The sequence below is a fragment of the Heteronotia binoei genome, chromosome 21 (genome assembly GCF_032191835.1).
Source record: "Heteronotia binoei isolate CCM8104 ecotype False Entrance Well chromosome 21, APGP_CSIRO_Hbin_v1, whole genome shotgun sequence".
In the NCBI taxonomy this organism is placed as follows: Eukaryota; Metazoa; Chordata; class Lepidosauria; order Squamata; family Gekkonidae; genus Heteronotia; species Heteronotia binoei.
The window spans coordinates 15,597,247-15,617,576 of NC_083243.1; the positions used below are offsets into that span (position 1 = coordinate 15,597,247).

Here is a 20,330-nt window from a genome sequence, read left to right on the forward strand (position 1 = left end):
GGGAGGGCGGGATATAAATAAAACTTATTATCTATTATTATTAAATCCAGAGTGCCAAACAATATCTTATAATATCATCACATGAGGCGCTCAATAAGAATTAAAACCCGCCATCTAGATCCTGGTTAGTGAACCCGGAACCGTACTACATATTTTAAATTGTATGAACTATTGAAAAGATTTAACGATTTTATTGCTCTTCGATTTAACACTCTGTTATTTTTAAACCGTGGTTGACCGCCCTGAGCTCGTTAGGGGAGGGCGGGATATCATATAAATGCAATAAAATAAATAAATAAAAAATAAAATAAAATAAATTAGTGAAAATGTGTTAAGCAGATTAAAAGAATAACAAGTTGGAGGTCTAGTAATCGTTGGTTTGGGTAGACTGGGCAGAAAAAACAGCAAAGGCAATAAACATCAGAGATGGAGATTGATGTCTATTCATTGGGTTTCTAATCAGGAAGAGTAATAAATTAGAGTCTGTTGTAATGTTCCACTGGTCTCCTCTCAAGCGTGGGTTAAAATAAACATCTTGCTGTAGAACAGCAGTGGCCAAACTGTGGCTCAAGAGCACAGGAGGCTCTTTCACACATATTGTGTGGCTCTCGAAGCCCCCAACACCCCCGTTGGCAGATTTAGAAAACGCATTTCTTTCTTTAAATCAATTCTCCAAGCCAACCAGCTGGCAGGCTTGGCGAATGCACTTGAAGTTGCTTTCTTTTTCACCTCTCCCCTCCCCATCTACCTTCCTTCCAGCTCTCAAACATCTGAAGCTTTTCTGTGTGGCTCTTACACTGAGTAAATTTGGCCACCCCTGCTCTAGAATGAAGCTGGACTCCACTCTGTTCAAATACCAGTACCAGTATGAGTTAAACTGACATCCTTTTCAAGGAGTAGTTCTGCAAGAGAGATTTCTACTCTGTTATATTGCATAATATCGCAGACATATGAACATATGAAGCTGCCTTATACTGAATCAGGCCCTCGGTCCCTCAAAGTCAGTATTGTCTACTCAGAATGGCAGCAGCTCTCCAGGGTCTCAAGCTGAGGTTTTTCACGCCTATTTGCCTGGACCCTTTTTAGTTGGAGATGCCGGGGATTGAACCTGGGACCTTCTGCTTACCAAGCAGATGCTCTTCCACTGAGCCACCATCCCTCCCCTGCTCTCCAGGGTCTCAAGCTGAGGTTTTTCATGCCTATTTGCCTGGACCCTTTTAGTTGGAGATGCCGGGGATTGAACCTGGGACCTTCTGCTTACCAAGCAGATGCTCTACCACTGAGCCACCGTTCCTCCCCTGCTCTCCAGGGTCTCAAGCTGAGGTTTTTCACGCCTATTTGCCTGGACCCTTTTAGTTGGAGATGCCGGGGATTGAACCTGGGACCTTCTGCTTACCAAGCAGATGCTCTGCCACTGAGCCACCGCCCCTCCCCAACGTTATTCACACTTCAAGCACGAAGCAACGCGTGCTTCAAATGAAGTGGGCTTGCACACGAATGCTCATACCTCGGATAAACTTCCGTTAGTCCTAAAGGTGCCCCTCAACTCAAAATCTGTCCTACTGCTTCAGACCCTCAGAGTTGCCCACCTGGATCAAATCTAGCTGTTGTGCTGCTCTACGGTTCTGCTGGCTTGAATCCAAAGAAGCCAGAGCAGAAATCTATGAGAGGAACGGAATAGTTCCATCTTTCATCTCTTCCACTCCACTACAGTCTGCTATGTCCCTCGGGAGACTGTCCCTGAGAGTCAGGGGCATCAAGAAAAAAAACAAGGGGTAGAATGTGAAGATTTTCATTGGGAGGAGAAATGCCTTCGCATGAGCAGAAAAAGTTTGTATCCAAGCCATTGGCAGGACCCAGAATTCCACTAAAAGACAGAAAGAGAGATAGAAACTTCTTTTAATCGGCTACACCAGGGGTGGCCAAACTGTGGCTCAGTAGCCACGTGTGGCTCTTTCACACACATTGTGTGTATTCTGAAGGCCCCACTGTCTTGTTGGCTAGCTTAGAGAAGGTATTTGTCTCTTAAAATCACTTCTCCAAGTCAAGCTAGCTGGTGGTTTGGAGAATGTATTTAATGTTGCTTTCTTTCCACTTCTCCCCCATCTATTTCCTTCCTTCCTTCCTTCCTTCCTTCCTTCCTTCCTTCCTTCCTTCCTCCCCCCATCTATTTCCTTCCTTCCTTCCTTCCTTCCTTCCTTCCTTCCTTCCTTCCTTCCTTCCTTCCTTCCTTCCTTCCTTCCTTCCTTCCTTCCGGCTCTCAAGCATCTGATGTTCACGTCTTGTGGCTCTCAAACATCTGACATTTATTCTATGTGGCTCTTACATTAAGCAAGTTTGGCCACCCCTGGGTTACACCGTAATTTTACATGACTCCTCTCAAAAGAGGCTTTCAAAGGCTCAAATGAGCTACTGGCTCAGAAGCAGAGAGACCGTGAGACTCATCTTGTTGTAGTATCTCCAAGTGTGACTCTTTCCAACCCCCAGTCTGCTCTTTGCCGGGCACATACCTTTAAGGAATCCACCAGATCCTGAACGAGGAACAGCCTCCGGAGCTCTTTGACAGTGTTATTGACGTACAACTGGAGGCAATCTGTGTATTTCTGAATCTGTTCCGGGGAGAGAGACATTTCCATCTCCAAGTAGTTCCTGTTGAGAAACACACATACGCAAACACACACACACACAGGCAGGTCAGTTTACAAAAACGCAGGTGTTCTGAAGGAATTTCACACGTAAATACATGAAGCTGCCTTGCTGAATCAGACCTTCAGTCCATCAAGGCTTCCTTGGAAAAGATGTTCCCTACCACCCTGCTCTTGCTCTTGCAAAGAAAGGAAACGTTTCTTAGAATAATAGAATCATAGAGTTGGAAGGGACCTCCAGGGTCATCTAATCCAACCCCCTGCACAATGCAGGAAACTCACAAACACCTCCCCCTAAATTCACAGGATCCTCATTGCTGTCAGATGGCCCTCTAACCTCTGTTTAAGAACCTCCAAGGAAGGAGAGCCCACCACCTCCCGAGGAAGCCTGTTCCACTGAAGAACCGCTCTAAACTCACAAATACCTCCCCCTAAATTCACAGGATCTTCACTGCTGTCAGAGGGCCATTTAGCCTCTGTTTAAAAACCTCAAAGGAAGGAGAGCCCACCACCTCCCGAGGAAGCCCGTTCCACTGAGGAACTGCTCTAAATTCACAGATACCTCCCCCTAAATTCGCAGGATCCTCATTGCTGTCAGATGGCCATCTAGCCGCTGTTTAAAAACCTCCAAGGAAGGAGAGCCCATCACCTCCCGAGAAAGCCTGTTCCACTGAGGAACTGCTCTAACGTTCAGGAAGTTCTTCCTAATGTTGAGCTGGAAACTCTTGTTGATTTAATTTCAACCCACTGGTTCTGGTCCTATCTTCCGGGGCCACAGAAAACAATTCCACACCATCCTCTACATGACAGCTCTTCAAGTACTTGAAGATGGTGATCCTATCACCTCTCAGCTGCCTCCTCTCCAGGCTAAACATCCCCAGCTCCTTCAACCTTTCTTCATAGGACTTGGTCTCCAGACCCCTCACCCACTTCATTGCCCTCCTCTGGACCCGTTCCAGCTTGTCTATATCCTTCTTAAAATGTGGTACCCAAAACTGAACACAACACTCCAGGTGAGGTCTTCCCAGAGCAGAGTAAAGCGATACCATCACATCACACGATCTGGACACTAGACGTCTGTTGATACAACCCAAAATCACGTTTGCCTTTTTAGCCGCTGCATCACACTGTTGACTCATGTTCAGCGAACAATCCACGAAGACCCCAAGATCCTTTTCGCACATACTACTGCTAAGACAAGTCTCCCCCATCCTATAACCATGCATTGGATTTTTCCCACCTAAATGCAGAACTTTAAATTTATCCCTGTTAAGATTCGTTTCATTGCTTTTAGCCCAGTTTTCTTGTTTTTTTTCTCGTTCTCGCCAAAGGCAAAGGACTCACTTGAATGGGTGGCCTTCATCAGTCTTCTGCACAGCCTGCAGGACCGACTTGTAGATTCTGAAGCTGATGGTGGCCGAGAGAGCTGCCAGCGCCAGGTAGGCGATCACGCTGACGACGCTGAACTGGGTCAGGGAGAAGAGAAGCAACAGGACGCTCCCGAAGACGATGCCCGTCTGCTTGAGGTCGCGCCAGTACAGCAGGTCGATAGCTGTGGACGGGTTTGGGTTAAGGGGGAGGGGGGAGAGTAAGACGAAACATTAACGCCAGTCTCTGAAATAGTTATCAAGGAAGGTTAGTGGTGTGAATCCCTGAGCATCCGCCTCTCTGGCAGAGTTGCTGCAGGAACGGGGGGAAAAATTACAAGAGTGTAAACAGAGACCAACAAATCCAAGTGGGCAGCCGTGTTGGTCTGAAGCAGTAGGACAAAGCAGGAGTCGAGCGCACCTTTAAGACCAACCAAGTTTCATTCAGAACGTAAGCTTTCGTGTGCTCCAAGCACACTTCGTCAGACGAGGAATCGGGTACAGTGAGCAGAGCTACATATAGCTGGTAGGCAGTGGTTTCGAATGGAAAATGTTACAAATTTAAGAACCAGTGACAGAATAGCAAAATTAACAAACTGAGCAAACCTTTGATCTGGGTAGCATGAGCACGCGAAAGCAATAAAACAGTAATATGTCAAAATGCGAGAATGTCTGTCAATCTGTTATATAAGCCTGGGTCAAAAAGAGGGCATTATGTTCTCAGAAGTTTTTCCCATCTAACTAATTTACCTTTTAACATGTAACGTACATCTAGTTTGCCATTAGAAGAAAAAGCACATTAAAATATAGTGGAAGATGGGTTTAGTATACGTAATGAGATAAACAGCCAATATCCCTATTTGAGTCTGTCAATACAGCTAAAAGAGAAATACATTAGAAGATATTGAAGATAGAAGATATTGGATTTATATCCCGCCCTCCACTCCAAAGAGTCTCAGAGCGGCTCACATTCTCCTTTACCTTCCTCCCCCACAACAGACACCCTGTGAGGTGAGTGGGGCTGAGAGGGCTCTCACAGCAGCTGCCCTTCCGAGGACAGAGGCTCAGAGCGGCTCACAATCTCCTTTCCCTTCCTCCCCCACAACAGACACCCTGTGAGGTGGGTGGAGCTGAGAGGACTCTCACAGCAGCTGCCCTTTCAAGGACAACCTCTGCCAGAGCTATGGCTGACCCAAGGCCATTCCAGCAGCTGCAAGTGGAGGAGTGGGAAATCAAACCCGGTTCTCCCAGATAAGAGTCCGCATACTTAACCACTATACCAAACTGGCTCTCATCATTGGATAGTGATGCTCTTGTTCACCTGATTTACTATTTAACATGTAAACATCATTAGAAAAAAAAGAAAAAAAAGAATACAATAATGAAACGGGTCAAGTATATGTAATGAGATAAACAGCCAACGTACCTATTTTGAGTATGTCAATTCCAAAAACTGTTGTGATACACTATTCTAACAGAGAAATATATTGGAATACTGCGGATATATAACTATACTCAGTGAGAGTGGATTTAGCTTCTGTAATGAGATAAGAAAACCAATATCCCTGTTCAGTCCTGGGGAAGTGTTTGCTCCAAGTTTCATAATAATTTGTAATTCAGCAATTTCTCTCTCCATTCTGTTTTTGAAGTTCCTTTGCAGTAGAACAGCTTGAGGTCACCCATTGAATGCCCTGGAAGGTTAAAGTGATCTCCCACAGGTTTCTCAGTTCTGTAATTCCTGATGTCAGATTTGTGTCCATTTATCCGGGTTTGTCCTGTTTGCCCTATGTAGAGAACTGAAGGGCATTGTTGGCATTTAATGGCATATATAAGAGACCAACGAAGTTTGCAATAGCAACAAACTGGAGGTTAAATTCGCCTCCCAGTTTGGTATAGTAGTTTGGTATAGTGGTTAAGTGCGTGGACTCTTATCTGGGAGAACCGGGTTTGATTCCCCACTCCTCCACTTGCACCTGCTGGAATGGCCTTGGGTCAGCCATAGCTCTGGCAGAGGTTGTCCTTGAAAGGGCAGCTGCTGTGAGAGCCTTCTCAGCCCCACCCACCTCACAGGGTGTCTGTTGTGGGGGGAGAAGATATGAGAGATTGTAAGCCGCTCTGAGTCTCTGATTCAGAGAGAAGGGCGGGGTATAAATCTGCAATTCTTCTTCTTCTTCTTCTTCTTCTTCTTCTTCTTCTTCTTCCCTCGTGGGTTGTCTGGCTGAGTCAGTGCTAGGAATATTTTATCATGGATAAAACTGCTCACAGTCTGGGTGGTAGGATGAGACCAGGTTGCAAGAATACCCTTCTTCTTAAGTGGTCCCCTTTTCTAGATTATTTTGCATGTGGTATTTTTGGACAGGGCGCATCTAATTCTAGTTTACTGGTTTGGCATTAGTAAGTACCAATTATCAAAGATTTCAGGTTTTCACGGCTGGTAACATCATTAGGGTTTGTAGAATCTTTCGGGATCAAGTGCCGTGTTCTACTGGAGAAAAACTTTCTCCAGTAGAAGGAAGGAAAACTTTCTCCAGTAGAACACGGCACTTGATCCCGAAAGATTCTACAAACCCTAATAAGTACCAGTTATTTTTATATATTTGTTTATTTATTTTATCAAATTTATATCCCGCCCTCCCCTGGCGGCTCAGGGCGGCTAGCAAATTAAACCACATAAAACATTAAAAACAGATTACACACAATAAAATCAACCAATACCATTTACAATCATAAAACCAAGATGTGCGTTTTTAATTACTCTGAATGTTCTTACTTCAGTTATGATGATTCAGTGGGATTATCGGTGCCATGGAGTAATATCTTCTATTAACATGTAACAATGTATTTGTAAATGGTCAGTTTTGGCTTTGTATATTTGTTCTCTTGTATTTGATTTCTGAAATAAAATTATTCTGAACTAAAATCCACCAGGGATCGGGCCTTCTCAATAACGGCACCTTATTGGTGGAACCAGCTGCCGGAAGAGGTGCGGGCCCTGCGGGATCTAGGGCAATTCCGCAGGGCCTGTAAGACAGCCCTCTTCCGGCAGGCTTATAACATTAACTGACAATGAAAATATCTTGGATGGAACAAAATGCATCTATAGACCGCCGGTTTTATTCTATCTTGTTTTTTATTAATTTATGGTTTAATTGTATTTTAATTGTATTTTTAAATGTTTTAAACTGAAGTGTTTGAATTATTATGCTGTAAGCCGCCCTGAGACACTTAGGTGAGAAGGGCGGGATATAAATCCTAATATAAATAAATATAAATAAATAAATAAATAAATAAATAAATAAAAAACAACAGAGACGAAGAAACCCCATCTAGCAATTATGTGTACACATAATAAGAAGTCACTATTTTTTTAACCTCAAAATTTCACATATGAAAAAATACATTCATATAGAAGAAGATATTAAGATTTATACCCTGCCCTCCATTCTGAATCTCAGAGCGGCTCACAATCTCCTTTATCTCCCTCCCCCACAACAGACTCCCTGGGAGGTGGGTGGGGCTGAGAGAGCTCTCACAGCAGCTGCCCTTTCAAGGACAACCCCTGCCAGAGCTATGGCTGACTCAAGGCCATTCCAGCAGCTGCAAGTGGAGGAGTGGGAATCAAACCCGGTTCTCCCAGATAAGAGTCTGCCCTTTCAAGGACAACCTCTGCCAGAGCTGTGGCTGACCCAAGGCCATTCTAGCAGCTGCAAGTGGAGGAGTGGGGAATCCAACCCGGTTCTCCCAGATAAGAGTCCGCGCACTTAACCACTTCACCAAACTGGCTCTTGAGTATGAGAGTGGCTGTGTGCCTCCATTGCATTCTTTTTGCATATTTATAAACAAAGCAGTACTACAATGTTGCAAAAAACAAAACAAAACACTTTATCCTCCAGTGTTCTCTTCTCCAGAGGGAACCAACCTTGGAATGTAATGACCCCTGGAACTTCTCACTACACTGAAACGGGGGCGGGAGGGAGACGACAAGTGTACCAGTATAAAGAACACAAGAGAAGCCATGCTGGACTAATAGCCCATCCAGTCCAACACTCTGTGTCACACAGTGGCCAAAAAAACCAAGTACCATCAGGAGGTCCATCAGTGAGGCTAGGACCCTAGAAGCCCTCCCACTGTTGCCCCTCCGAAGCACCAAATATTGAATTTGGGTGTGAAACACTAGCTTCCTCTGTTTCATAACCTCTCATAAAGTTTTTCATTGACAACCTATTTTACTATTTCTAAAGGAAGAAACGGGTAGCAAACGTTCGTAGCAGGTGCACTTAAGACGACTTGTCTTGCTAGACGGACAATCAATGAAAGGTTCAGTCCAAATTGAGGTTAATGGCTCATCGTTTCTCCTGCCTAAACAGCTCTCACCCAAATATCTTTGGCTTTTCTCCAAGGTCACATTCCAGTTTGTAGACATCTTCTGTTGGTGCCCATCTTCTGTTGCCAGGGAGATAAGATTAGGCTCTGGCTTCCCTCAGTGATCTACCCTCTACTGTAACCCCCTTTGTTGCTAACACTATTCTATGAAAATCCATAAAAGAATATAATGAATATATATGAAGGTTAATAAGTATTGATATTACAATACATAAATTAATATAGGCGTGAATACCTGCAAGGGTGGAATTCTAGCAGGAGCTCCTTTGCATATTAAGCCACACCCCCTTGATGTAGCCAATCCTCCAGCAGCCTACAGGGCTCTTTTTGTAAGCTCTTGGAAGACTGGACACATCATGGGGGTGTGGCCTAATATGCAAATGAACTCTTAGAATTCCACCCCTGAATACATGTATATAAATGCAACGGCAATGCTATTAGGAAAATCAATAGGCCACCAAACAACAGAGGAAGAGGAGGGGATCTGTAGGTCAAAACAGCATGCTCAGTCTTGTTTCCCTGGTTCCCATAATATATGCGCAAATTTCTTCCTACCCCAACCTTCCCGAATGCTGATCGAAACAGTTCAAGACAGTTCTGACGAAGAAAGCTCCGGCTCTCAAAACTTATACCTCCCAAATCCTGTTAAGAACATAAGAGAAGCCATGTTGAATCAGGTCAATGGCCCATCCAGTCCAACACTCTGTGTCACACGGTGACCAAAAAAACCAGGTGCCATCAGGAAGTCCATCAGTAAGGCCAGGACACTAGAGGACCTCCCACTGTTGCCCCCTCCCCCCAAGCACCAAGGATACAGAGCATCACTGCTCCAGACATAAGAACATAAGAGAAGCCATGTTGGATCAGGCCAGTGGCCCATCCAGTCCAACACTCTGTGTCACACAGTGGCCAAAAACCCCAAGTGCCATCAGGAGATCCACCAGTGGGGCCAGGACACTAGAAGCCCTCCCACTGTTGCCCCTCCCAGCACCAAGAATACAGAGCATCACTGCCCCAGACATAAGAACATAAGAGAAGCCATGTTGGATCAGGTCAATGGCCCCTCCAGTCCAACACTCTGTGTCACACAGTGGCCACAAAACCCAAGTGCCACCAGGAGGTCCATCAGTGGGGCCAGGACACCAGAAGCCCTCCCACTATGTCCCCCCTAAGCACCAAGAATACAGAGCATCACTTGCCCCAGACAGAGCGTTCCAACAATACGCTGTGGCTAAGAGCCACTGATGGACCTCTGCTCCATATGTTGATCCAATCCCTAAGGTGCGACTGGACTGAAATCTATCTGTTCCACTGCAGACCAATGTGACCACCCTGTGAAACAAAATAGTCAGGCCTCATTTTGGGCAGGAGCTCACAGGAGCGGAGTTCCGGAACCTCTAAATTTTATTGTGCTCTTTCTTTCTTACCCTCCCCTCCCCCCAAAAATACTTGCTTCTAGGCTCCATTGTTTAAACCTGCTTTCTAAACTCTAAGATCTGACAAACTTTCTAATATTTCCCCCCACAAAAATAGCGAAATAAGCAAAACATATGAATCAGACAGATGGAAATCTTCATCCTGCCACTGTGGCCACAGAGGATAAAAGCAATTTAAAAAGTAAGATGGAGTAATGTTTTATTATTACAGTTATAAGTCAAGAAACATTTTAAGGTAGATGCTGAGCTGATATAATTGATACACCTTCTGGTGATGTGCTAATGAGCTCCAGCACCTCTGTTTCTAGGAAATGACCCCTGAAAACAGTTCAAGCACCAAAATCAGTTCCCATCCAGTTGACAAAACAAACCACGGATCTTCCTGTCGCCCGGGCGACTCACGGCTGGAAGCCTTGTTTCCTCCCGTTAATTAAAGGAATAATTGGCTAATGATATAAAGAGTTCCTAGCATTTTGTCTCAGAAAGCCTCACTCGTGTAGAGAAGATAGATAGAGATAGAGAAGGCAGAGAAAGAAGTACTTTTCTCCCTTTCTCGCAATATGAGAACTTGTGGACACTCAATGAAATTGCTGAGTGGTTGGGTTAGAATGGATAAAAGGAAGTCCTTCTTCACCACAGGGTGATTAATATGTAGAATTCACTGCCACAGGAGGTGGTGGCAGCTACAAGCAGAGCCAGCTTCAAGAGAGGATTGATAAGCATATGAGCAGAGGTCCGTCAGTGGCTCTTAGCCACAGCATATTGTTGGAACTCTGTCTGGGGCAGAGATGCTCTGTATCCTTGGTGCATGTTGGGGGGGGGGGGGGTGAGAAGACAGTGGGAGGGCTTCTAGCCCCACTTGTGGACCTCCTGATGGTACCTGGGGTTTTTTGGCCACTGTGTGACACAGAATGTTGGACTGGATGGGCCATTGGCCTGATCCAACATGGCTTCTCTGATGTTCTCTTATGTTCTTAGTTCAGGTGCTAAATCAGTTCCCATCCAGATGACCAAACAAACCACAGATCTTCCTGTCGCCCGGGCAACTGACGGCTGAAAGCCTTGTTTCCTCCCTTTAATTAAAGGAATAATGGACTAACGATATAATGAGTTGCTAGCATTTTGTCTCGGAAAGCCTCTCATGTCAAGCATGTCAGGCGTTGATGTTTTTGCCTTCCTTCTGAAGACACCTTCCCTGTCTCTGAGGAAGAAACTCTGTGCCTGCTGGAAGAGAAAGAATCAAAGAGGAGCGTTCCCAGTGATGTGATAAGGAATGAACATATGAAGCTGCCTTATACTGAATCAGACCCTCGGTCCATCAGAGTCAGCCTTGTCTACTGAGACTGGCAGCGGCTCTCCAGGGTCTCAAGCTGAGGTTTTTCATGCCTATTTGCCTGGACCCTTTTTAGTTGGAGATGCTGGGGATCGAAGCTGGGACCTTCTGCTTACCTAGCAGATGCTCTACCATGGAAATGTACAGGAGAGAAATCGAGAGGGAATCACCCATCAATCAAATGAATGCACAACGACCAAATCTGGCTAACAAGAGAAGAATCTATTTGTTTTAGACTGCAGAATTTTCTATTGACCCTGGTGACTTCCGCATTTAGAAGAAGATATTGGATTTATATCCCGCTGTTCACTCTGAATCTCAAAGCAGTCACAATCTCCTTTACCGTCCTCCCCAACCACAAACACCTTGTGAGGTAGGTGGGGCTGAGAGAGCTATCCCAGAAGCTGCTCTTTCAAGGACAGCTTTGCAAGAGCTATGGCTAACCCAAGGCCATTCCAGCAGCTGCAAGTGGAGGAGTGGGGAATCAAACCCGATTCTTCCAGATAAGAGTCTGCGCACTTAACCACTACACCAAACTGGCTATATTCTTCTGTCTCTTTATATTCTGGGCTTCATGGACTCTCCCCTTCCAATTTCCAAAAGTCTCCCTTTTCCCAAGATTTGATGGGGATAGAGGCACTTACCTAGAAATTCCTTGGACTTTCCCCCCAACATTGTTTCGTGTTGATTTTAGGCAAAAGTGAAAAAAAAACCCAATGTCAAATGATGCCAGTTTGATGTAGTGGTTAAGTGTGCGGACTCTTATCTGGGAAAACTGGGTTTGATTCCCCACTCCTCCACTTGCACCTGCTGGAATGGCCTTGGGTCAGCCATAGCTCTGGCAGAGGTTGTCCTTGATAGGGCAGCTGCTGTGAGAGCCCTCTCAGCCCCACCCACCTCACAGGGTGTCTGTTGTGGGGGAGGAAGGTAAAGGAGATTGTGAGCCGCTCTGAGACTCTTTGAAGTGGAGGGCAGGATATAAATCCAATATCTTCATCTACCTCACAGGGTGTCTGTTGTGGGGAGGAAGGGAAAGGAGATTGTGAGACGCTCTGAGACTCTTTGGAGTGGAGGGCAGGATATAAATCCAATATCTTCATCTACCTCACAGGGTGTCTGTTGTGGGGGAGGAAGGTAAAGGAGATTGTGAGCTGCTCTGAGACTCTTTGGAGTGGAGGGCAGGATATAAATCCAATATCTTGTTCTTCTTCTTCTTCTTACACTAGACTATTGTTCTCCTTTGCCCAGCATTATCAAATCTGAGATGCAAAGGCTCGTCGAGGTTTTTGGCACAGAAAGATCCATTCTACATGTGCCACCTGAAGATCTTTTGGCCAGAGAGGACAAGTAGTGATCTGAGACTTTGGGAATGTGGGAGTGGTGTTGGGACGAGCTGGTTGAGTGCTTGTTTTGCACACAGAACACCACAGGTTCCATCTCCCTGGGGTTGTTTTGTAGAAGAACAGGCGGTGGCGCTCATTAGCACAACTCATTGGCATATGTTGCTCCCCCCACCCACAGCCAAAAGCAACCCAATGCAAGAAAGGAAAGCCCTGGGCGAGTGAGGGGTGGCTAGAGATCCAACTTGGGGTGCTAGAGATCCAACCAGCCTAAGCAGGCCTCTTGGGGTGCTTGGAGTGCTTGGGGTGGCTAGAGATCCAACCAGCCTAAGCAGGCCTCGCTCACCTGGGGCTCTCCTTGGCCACCCCCCCACACACACACACAGTCAAAAGGTCAGCAAGCCACCCACCGCCTAAAATAATACAAGAAGTAGAGAAAGGGTGATGTGGGCTTCTCCAAGGTTTAATGAGGGCTGCTGGGGGCGCGGCAAAGCCCCTGGTGGCTGGCTGGCTGCCCGCTCTCGTAATCCAGGGATTGTTATGCAGCTGCACCTGCTATTCAATGGACAAGGTAGGTGGGGAGGAAGAGGAGGAACCCTCAGAAAGGTTCAGGAGCTGTGCTGCTGTGAGCTCCTGCTGAATTCAAGGCCTACCATCTCCCAAGAACAGGATCAGGTAGTTGATACCCTGACTTGGATAGCCAAGGCCAGCCCTATCTCATCAGACCCCAGAATCTAAGCAGAGCCAGCCCTGGAAGGAAGTACAAGGTCGCTATGCAGAGGCAGGCAACGGCCAACCACCTCTGTTCATCTCTTGCCTTGAGAACCAAACCCTAACCCATAGACTGACTTTGCAGTATTCTTCACCAATGCTGTGGAGACTTGTGAACCAAAATTCTACTTCATGAGTTACTGGCATTAAGGCTGTGAGCGACTGCAGAAATTAGCCTGCTCTGCAGCTGCCTTTCCTGAGCTAAGACAAAAATGTGTGAGCTAGAGGCTAAAAAAAGATGGGAGCTAGCTCACACTAACTCAGCTTAGAGGGAACACTGCTCTTCAAGAAGAAGAAGAAGACTAGATTTATACCCCGCCCTTCTCTCTGAATCGGAGACTCAGAGCGGCTTACAATATCCTATATCTTCTCCCCCCACAACAGACACTCTGTGAGGTGGGTGGGGCTGAGAGGGCTCTTACAGCGGCTGCCCTTTCAAGGACAGAGACTCAGAGCTGCTTACAATCTCCTATATCTTCTCCCCCCACAACAGACACCCTGTGAGGTGGGTGGGGCTGAGAGGGCTCTCACAGCAGCAGCCTTTTCAAGGACAGAGTCTCAGAGTGGCCTACAATCTCCTATATCTTCTCCCCCTACAACAGACATCCTGTGAGGTGGGTGGAACTGAGAAAGCTCTGACAGAAGCTGCCCTTTCAAGGACAACTTCTGCAAGAACTATGGCTGACCCAAGGCCATTCCAGCAGGTGCAAGTGGAGGAGTGGGGAATCAACCCGGTTCTCCCAGATAAGAGTCCGCGCACTTAACCACTACACCAAACCGTAGGTGATAGGAACAACCACAGTCTAAGACCCTGGGGAGCTGCTGGCAGTCTGAGCAGGCAATGCTGACCTTGATGGACCAATGACAGTGTTTGTTCATTCGTCCATTCATTCAATTTATATCCTGCCCTTCCCAAACAGACTTGGGGCAGGTAGCATTAGAATATATAAAATTAAAAACCGGTCAGTATGTAATTATTAAAGCAAAATAATTAACAATAACAAGATGACAAAATAGATACCATAGTTCCAAATACAGACTCCCCCCATGATGATAGCAGTTTTATGTATTCTAAGAGAGCCAGTTTGGTGTAGTGGTTAAGTGTGCGGACTCTTATCTGGGAGATCCGGGTTTGACTTGGGTCAGCCATAGCTCTGGCAGAGGTTGTCCTTGAAAGGGCAGCTTCTGTGAGAGCCCTCTCAGCCCCACCCACCTCACAGGGTGTCTGTTGTCGGGGAGGAAGGTAAATGAGTTTGTGAGCCACTCTGAGATTCGGAGTGGAGGGCAGGATATAAATCCAATATCTTCTTCTATATCTTCTAAGTAGGTATTCTACCCCAGAGCTACAGCCCCTAAGCATGCAATCCCCTTGAATATCTTGCTAGTCATTTTGGCTTCCATAAAATTCCTCAGCTATTTTGGCCTGGGGGAGTTGGATATCTGAATCTGTTGGGCACAATTCTCTTGCAATATAGCAGCTGTCCCCAACCTTTTTGATACCAGGGACCAGTTTTGTGGAAGACAATTTTTCCACGTACTGGGGTGGGGTGGGGGATAGTTTCTGGATGATACAATTATGCACTTTATTTCTATTAGTTTGGTGTAGTGGTTAAGTACGCAGACTCTTATCTGGGAGATCCGGGTTTGACTCCCCACTCCTCCACTTGCAGCTGCTGGAATGGTCTTGGGTCAGCCATAGCTCAAGCAGAGTTGTTCTTGAACGGGCAGCTGCTGCAAGAGCCCTCTCAGTCCCACCCATCTCACAGGGTGTCTGTTGTGGGGGAGGAAGGTAAAGGAGATTGTGAGCCGCTTGGAGATTCAGAATTTGAGATTCAGAGTGGAGGGCAGGATATAAATCCAGTGTCGTCATCATCGTCTTCTTCTTCTTCCTACTACTACTACTAGTACTACTACTACTACTACATTGTAATATATAATGAAATAATTATACAACACAGTCCGATTGCTAACAGGCCATGGACCGGGGGTTGGGGACCCCTGCTGCAATATAGATATTTGGAGCTTCCCTGAGAAGTTCTGTGTGCTTGTGTTTGGTTCCTGACATATGAGAATAACCTAATGCATGTTACAAAGGATGAGATCATGCATTTTTTACTTCCCTGTGTAACAAAGGGAACAGATTCCCAAGTGACTTGGCCTCGACCTTTTCGTAGCAATTACACCTCTGCAATTGCGAGCACTGGGGAAAAGGCTCCTTAGACACTGAAGTTAATAGAACAAATCTGTGGGATGCAACTCATTCTAATTTTTCACCAACACACAGAAACCAAATGCATAAAACTTAATTCATTCTGTACCTCACCAGCTAGCATTGATTCATCACGACGATGCAGCTCTACATTGCTTAACTCATCTGTTGATATAGAATCTAACCCCCCAAAAAACCCAGGTGCCATCAGGAGGTCCATCAGTGGGACCAGGACACTAGAAGCCCTCCCACTGTGCCCCCTCAAGCACCAAGAATACAGAGCATCACTGCCCAGACAAAGAGTCCCAATGATAAGTTGTGGCTAATAGCCACTGATGGATCTCTGCTCCAGATACTTATACACTCCTATGCTTACAAATGAGATCCAGGCACACTAAACAGTCTCTCTCATGGAGTGTGGTTCCTCTGTTGGTAGGACTATTGTGAGTCAATGCTATTGCTGGTAGGACTATTGTGAGTCAATGTCCTCCCCAGCAACAAATGTTGTTAGTCTTTAAGGTGCTCCTAGACTCCTGCTCTTTTCTCCTGCTACGGACAGACTAACACGGCGACCCATCTCGAACATGAATTAATTCACGTTCCAAACAATGGACACGGAGACATAGAATTCTTCTCCCGCTACAGAGGCTAATTTTCCACCCCGCAAGCATTTCCCCTCTTGCTCTAATCAAGCTCATTACAATACGCATATAGTGCGTTTGCATCCTCTACAAGCATTCTTCACAACATGCTTCCCATCTTCTGACTGGGATGAAAAGACTCTGTGATCGCTATTCCTGCTTGTTTCTGATTCTTGAGAGCAGAGTTGTTTTTGTAGTAGGAAGTCCTTTGCATATTAGGCCATGCCCCCTGATGTAGCCAATCCTCCTGGAGCTTCCAGTAGGCCCTGTACTTAGAGCCCTGTAAGGAATTCTAGCAGGACCTCCTTTGCATATTAGGCCACACCCCCTGATGCAGCCAATCCTCCTGGAGCTTCCAGTAGGCCCTGTACTAAGAGCCCTGTAAGGAATTCTAGCAGGACCTCCTTTGCATATTAGGCCCCACCCCCCTGATGTAGCCAATCCTCCTGGAGCTTCCAGTAGGCCCTGTACTGAGAGCCCTGTAAGGAATTCTAGCAGGACCTCCTTTGCATATTAGGCCACACACCCCTGATGTAGCCAATCCTCCTGGAGCTTCCAGTAGGCCCTGTACTAAGAGCCCTGTAAGGAATTCTAGCAGGACCTCCTTTGCATATTAGGCCACACCCCCCTGATGCAGCCAATCCGCCTGGAGCTTCCAGTAGGCCCTGTACGAAGAGCCCTGTAAGCTTTTGGAGGATTGGCTATATAAGAGGCAGGGATGGAATTCTAGCAGGAGCTCCTTTGCATATTAGGCCACACTCCTCTGATGTAGCCAATCCTCCTGGAGCTTCCAGTAGAAGCGTCCTGTGAGCTCTTGGAGGATTGGCTACATCAGGGGGCGTGGCCTAATAGGCAAAAGAGTTCCTGATACAAAAAAAGACCTGCTTGAAATCTTATTGCTCAAAACTCTTGCTGGTCTCTAAGGGTGCTACTCAGCTCGGAATTTAACTGAGCAACTCCCGCCATTGCTGGGAGCTGTCCAAGGTGCTGATTCTAGCCAGCTACCGTAAAAATCATTGCCTGCTCGCAGAGACCTGGTGTGGTGTAGCGGTTAGCAGCGGCAGACTCTAATCTGGAAAGCATTTATTTCCAACCTTTCAATTTATATATACATACACACACACTGTGGCTAATAGCCACTGATGGACCTGTGCTCCATATTTTTATCTAAACCCCTCTTGAAGGTGGCTATACTTGTGGCCGCCACCACCTCCTGTGGCAGTGAATTCCACATGTTAATCACCCTTTGGGTGAAGAAGTACTTCCTTTTATCTGTTTTAACCTGTCTGCTCAGCAATTTCATCGAATTCCCACGAGTTCTTGTATTGTGAGAAAGGGAGAAAAGTACTTCTTTCTCTACTTTCTCCATCCCATGCATTATCTTGTAAACCTCTATCATGTCACCCCGCAGTCGACGTTTCTCCAAGCTAAAGAGTCCCAAGCGTTTCAACCTTTCTTCATAGGGAAAGTGTTCCAGCCCTTTAATCATTCTAGTTGCCCTTTTCTGGTCTTTCTCCAATGCTATAATATCCTTTTTGAGGTGCGGCAACCAGAACTGCACACAGTAGTCCAAATGAGACCGCACCATCGATTTATACAGGGGCATTATGATACTGGCTGATTTATTTTCAATTCCCTTCCTAATGATTCCCAGCATGGCATCGGCCTTTTTTATTGCAAACACACACTGTCTTGACATTTTCAGTGAATTATCTACCATGACCCCAAGATCTTTCTCTTGGTCAGTCTCTGCCAGTTCACACCCCATCAACTTGTATTTGTAGCTGGGATTCTTGGCCCCAATGTGCATTACTTTGCACTTGGCCACACTGAACTGCATCTGCCACGTTGACGCCCACTCACCCAGCCTCAACAGGTCCCTTTGGAGTTCCTCACAATCCTCTCTGGTTCTCACCACCCTGAACAATTTAGTGTCATCCACAAACTTGGCCACTTCACTGCTCACTCCCAACTCTAAATCATTTATGAACAAGTTAAAGAGCATGGGACCCAGTACCGAGCCCTGCGGCACCCCACTGCTTACCGTTCTCCATTGCGAAGACTGCCCATTTATACTCACTCTCTGCTTCCTATTACTCAGCCAGTTTTTGATCCACAAGAGGACCTGTCCTTTTACTCCATGACTCTCAAGCTTTCTAAGGAGCCTTTGATGAAGAAGAAGAAGAAGAAGAAGATATTGGATTTATATCCCGCCCTCCACTCCGAAGAGTCTCAGAGCGGCTCACAATCTCCTTTACCTTCCTCCCCCACAACAGACACCCTGTGAGGTGGGTGGGGCTGGAGAGGGCTCTCACAGCAGCTGCCCTTTCAAGGACAACCTCTGCCAGAGCTATGGCTGACCCAAGGCCATGCTAGCAGGTGCAAGTGGAGGAGTGGGGAATCAAACCCGGTTCTCCCAGATAAGAGTCCATGCACTTAACCACTATACCAAACTGGCTTTATCAAGAGTTTTGACTCTTGAAAGCTTACACCAGGGGTGGCCAAACTTGCTTAATGTAAGAGCCGTAATGTAGAATAAATATGAGAAGTTTGAGAGCCACGAGACATAGAATCATAGAGTTGGAAGGGATCTCCAGGGTGACCTAGTCCAACCTCCTGCACAATGCAGGAAACTCACAAACGCCTCCCCCTAAATTCACAATTCACAGGATCTTTATTACTGTCAGAAGGCCATCTAGCCTCTGTTTAAAAACCTCCAAGGAAGGAGAGCCCACCACCTCCTGAGGAAGCCTGTTCCACTGAGGAATTGCTCTAATGGTCAGGAAGTTCTTCCTAAAGTTCAGCCAGAAACTCTTTTGATTTAATTTCAACCCACTGGTTCTGGTCCTACCTTCTAGGGCCACAGAAAACAATCCAACACCATCCTCTATAGGACAGCCCTTCAAGTACTTGAAGATGGTAATCATATCACCTCTCAGCCCCTCCTCTCCAGGCTAAACATCCCCAGCTCCTTCAACCTTTCTTCATAGGACTTGGTCTTCAGACCCCTCTCCATCTTCGTTGCCCTCCTCTGGACCCGTTCCAGCTTGTCTATCTCCTTCTTAAAATGTGGTGCCCAAAACTGAACACAATACTCCAGGTGAGGTCTTATCAGAAAAGAGTAAAGTGATACCATCACTTCACGTGATCTGTTGGTACAGTCCAAAACTGCATTTGGCTTTTTAGCCACCACAGCACATGAATGTCAGATGTTTGAGGGAGGGAGGGAAGGAGGAAGGAAGAAAGGAAGGAAGAGCCATGAAGAATAAATGTGAGAAGTTTGAGAGCAACAAGACATAGAATCAGAGTCATAAAGTTGGATAGGAAGGAAGGAAGGAAGGAAGGAAGGAAGGAAGGAAGGAAGGAAGGAAGGAAGGAAGGAAGGAAGGAAGGAAGGAAGGAAGGAAGGCAGGCAAATAGGTGGAGGAGGTCGGGAGAGGTAGAAATAAAGCAACTTTAACTTTGAATGCATTCTCCAAGCTGCTGGCTGGCTTGCCTTGGAGAACTGATTTAAAGAGAGAAATGCCTTCTTCAAGCCAGCCAATGGGGCTGTAGGGGCTTTGAATGCCACACAATATGTGTGAAAGAGCCTGAGCCGCAGTTTGGCCACCCCTGGCTTACACCCTGGTAAACTTGGTGGGTACCCACATTAGTCTGTCTGTAGCCGTAGAACAGAGCAATAGTCAGTCCAGTAGTATGTTAAAGACTAACATGGAAAAGTCTTTTCTCAGAAGAAACCATCCTAAGCTCTTCTGTACAGCCATAAACATTATTGCTAAAGGCTATCTCTTGAATGAGGAGAGAGAAGGAAGGGAGGAAGAAGCAGAAGCAGTAGCAGAAGCAGCAGAAGCAGAAGCAGAAGCAGAAGCAGCAGCAGCAGCAGCAGCAGCAGCAGAAGAAGAAGAAGAAGAAGAAGAAGAAGAAGACAACGACGACATTGGATTTATATCCTGCCCTATAATCTGAATCTCAGAGCGGTCACAATCTCCTTTACCTTCCCTCCACACACACACACACAACAGACACCCTGTGAGTTGGGTGGGGCTGAGAGAGCTCTTGCGACAGCTGCCCTTTCAAGGACAACTCCTACAAGAGCTATGGCCGACCCAAGGTCATTCCAGCAGCTGCCAGGGGAGGACTGGCTAGAATCAGCATCTTGGACAGCTCTCAGCAGTGGCGGGAGTTGCTCAGTTAAATTCCGAGCC

The 20,330-nt window shown here is 46.3% G+C and overlaps 1 protein-coding gene across 1 annotated transcript in view; it reads right to left on the bottom strand.

Annotated features, from left to right (window-relative positions):
- The window catches only part of RTN1 (reticulon 1), a 248,090-nt gene that overhangs the window by 26,298 nt on the left and 201,462 nt on the right, over nt 1–20,330 (bottom strand). Inside the window, exons 4-5 of the mRNA XM_060261935.1 lie at nt 3,990–4,197; nt 2,511–2,649 (exon numbers count right to left, since the gene is read on the bottom strand). Coding sequence (XP_060117918.1) covers nt 2,511–2,649; nt 3,990–4,197 — 347 coding nt within the window. The remainder of the gene's footprint in view (nt 1–2,510; nt 2,650–3,989; nt 4,198–20,330) is intronic.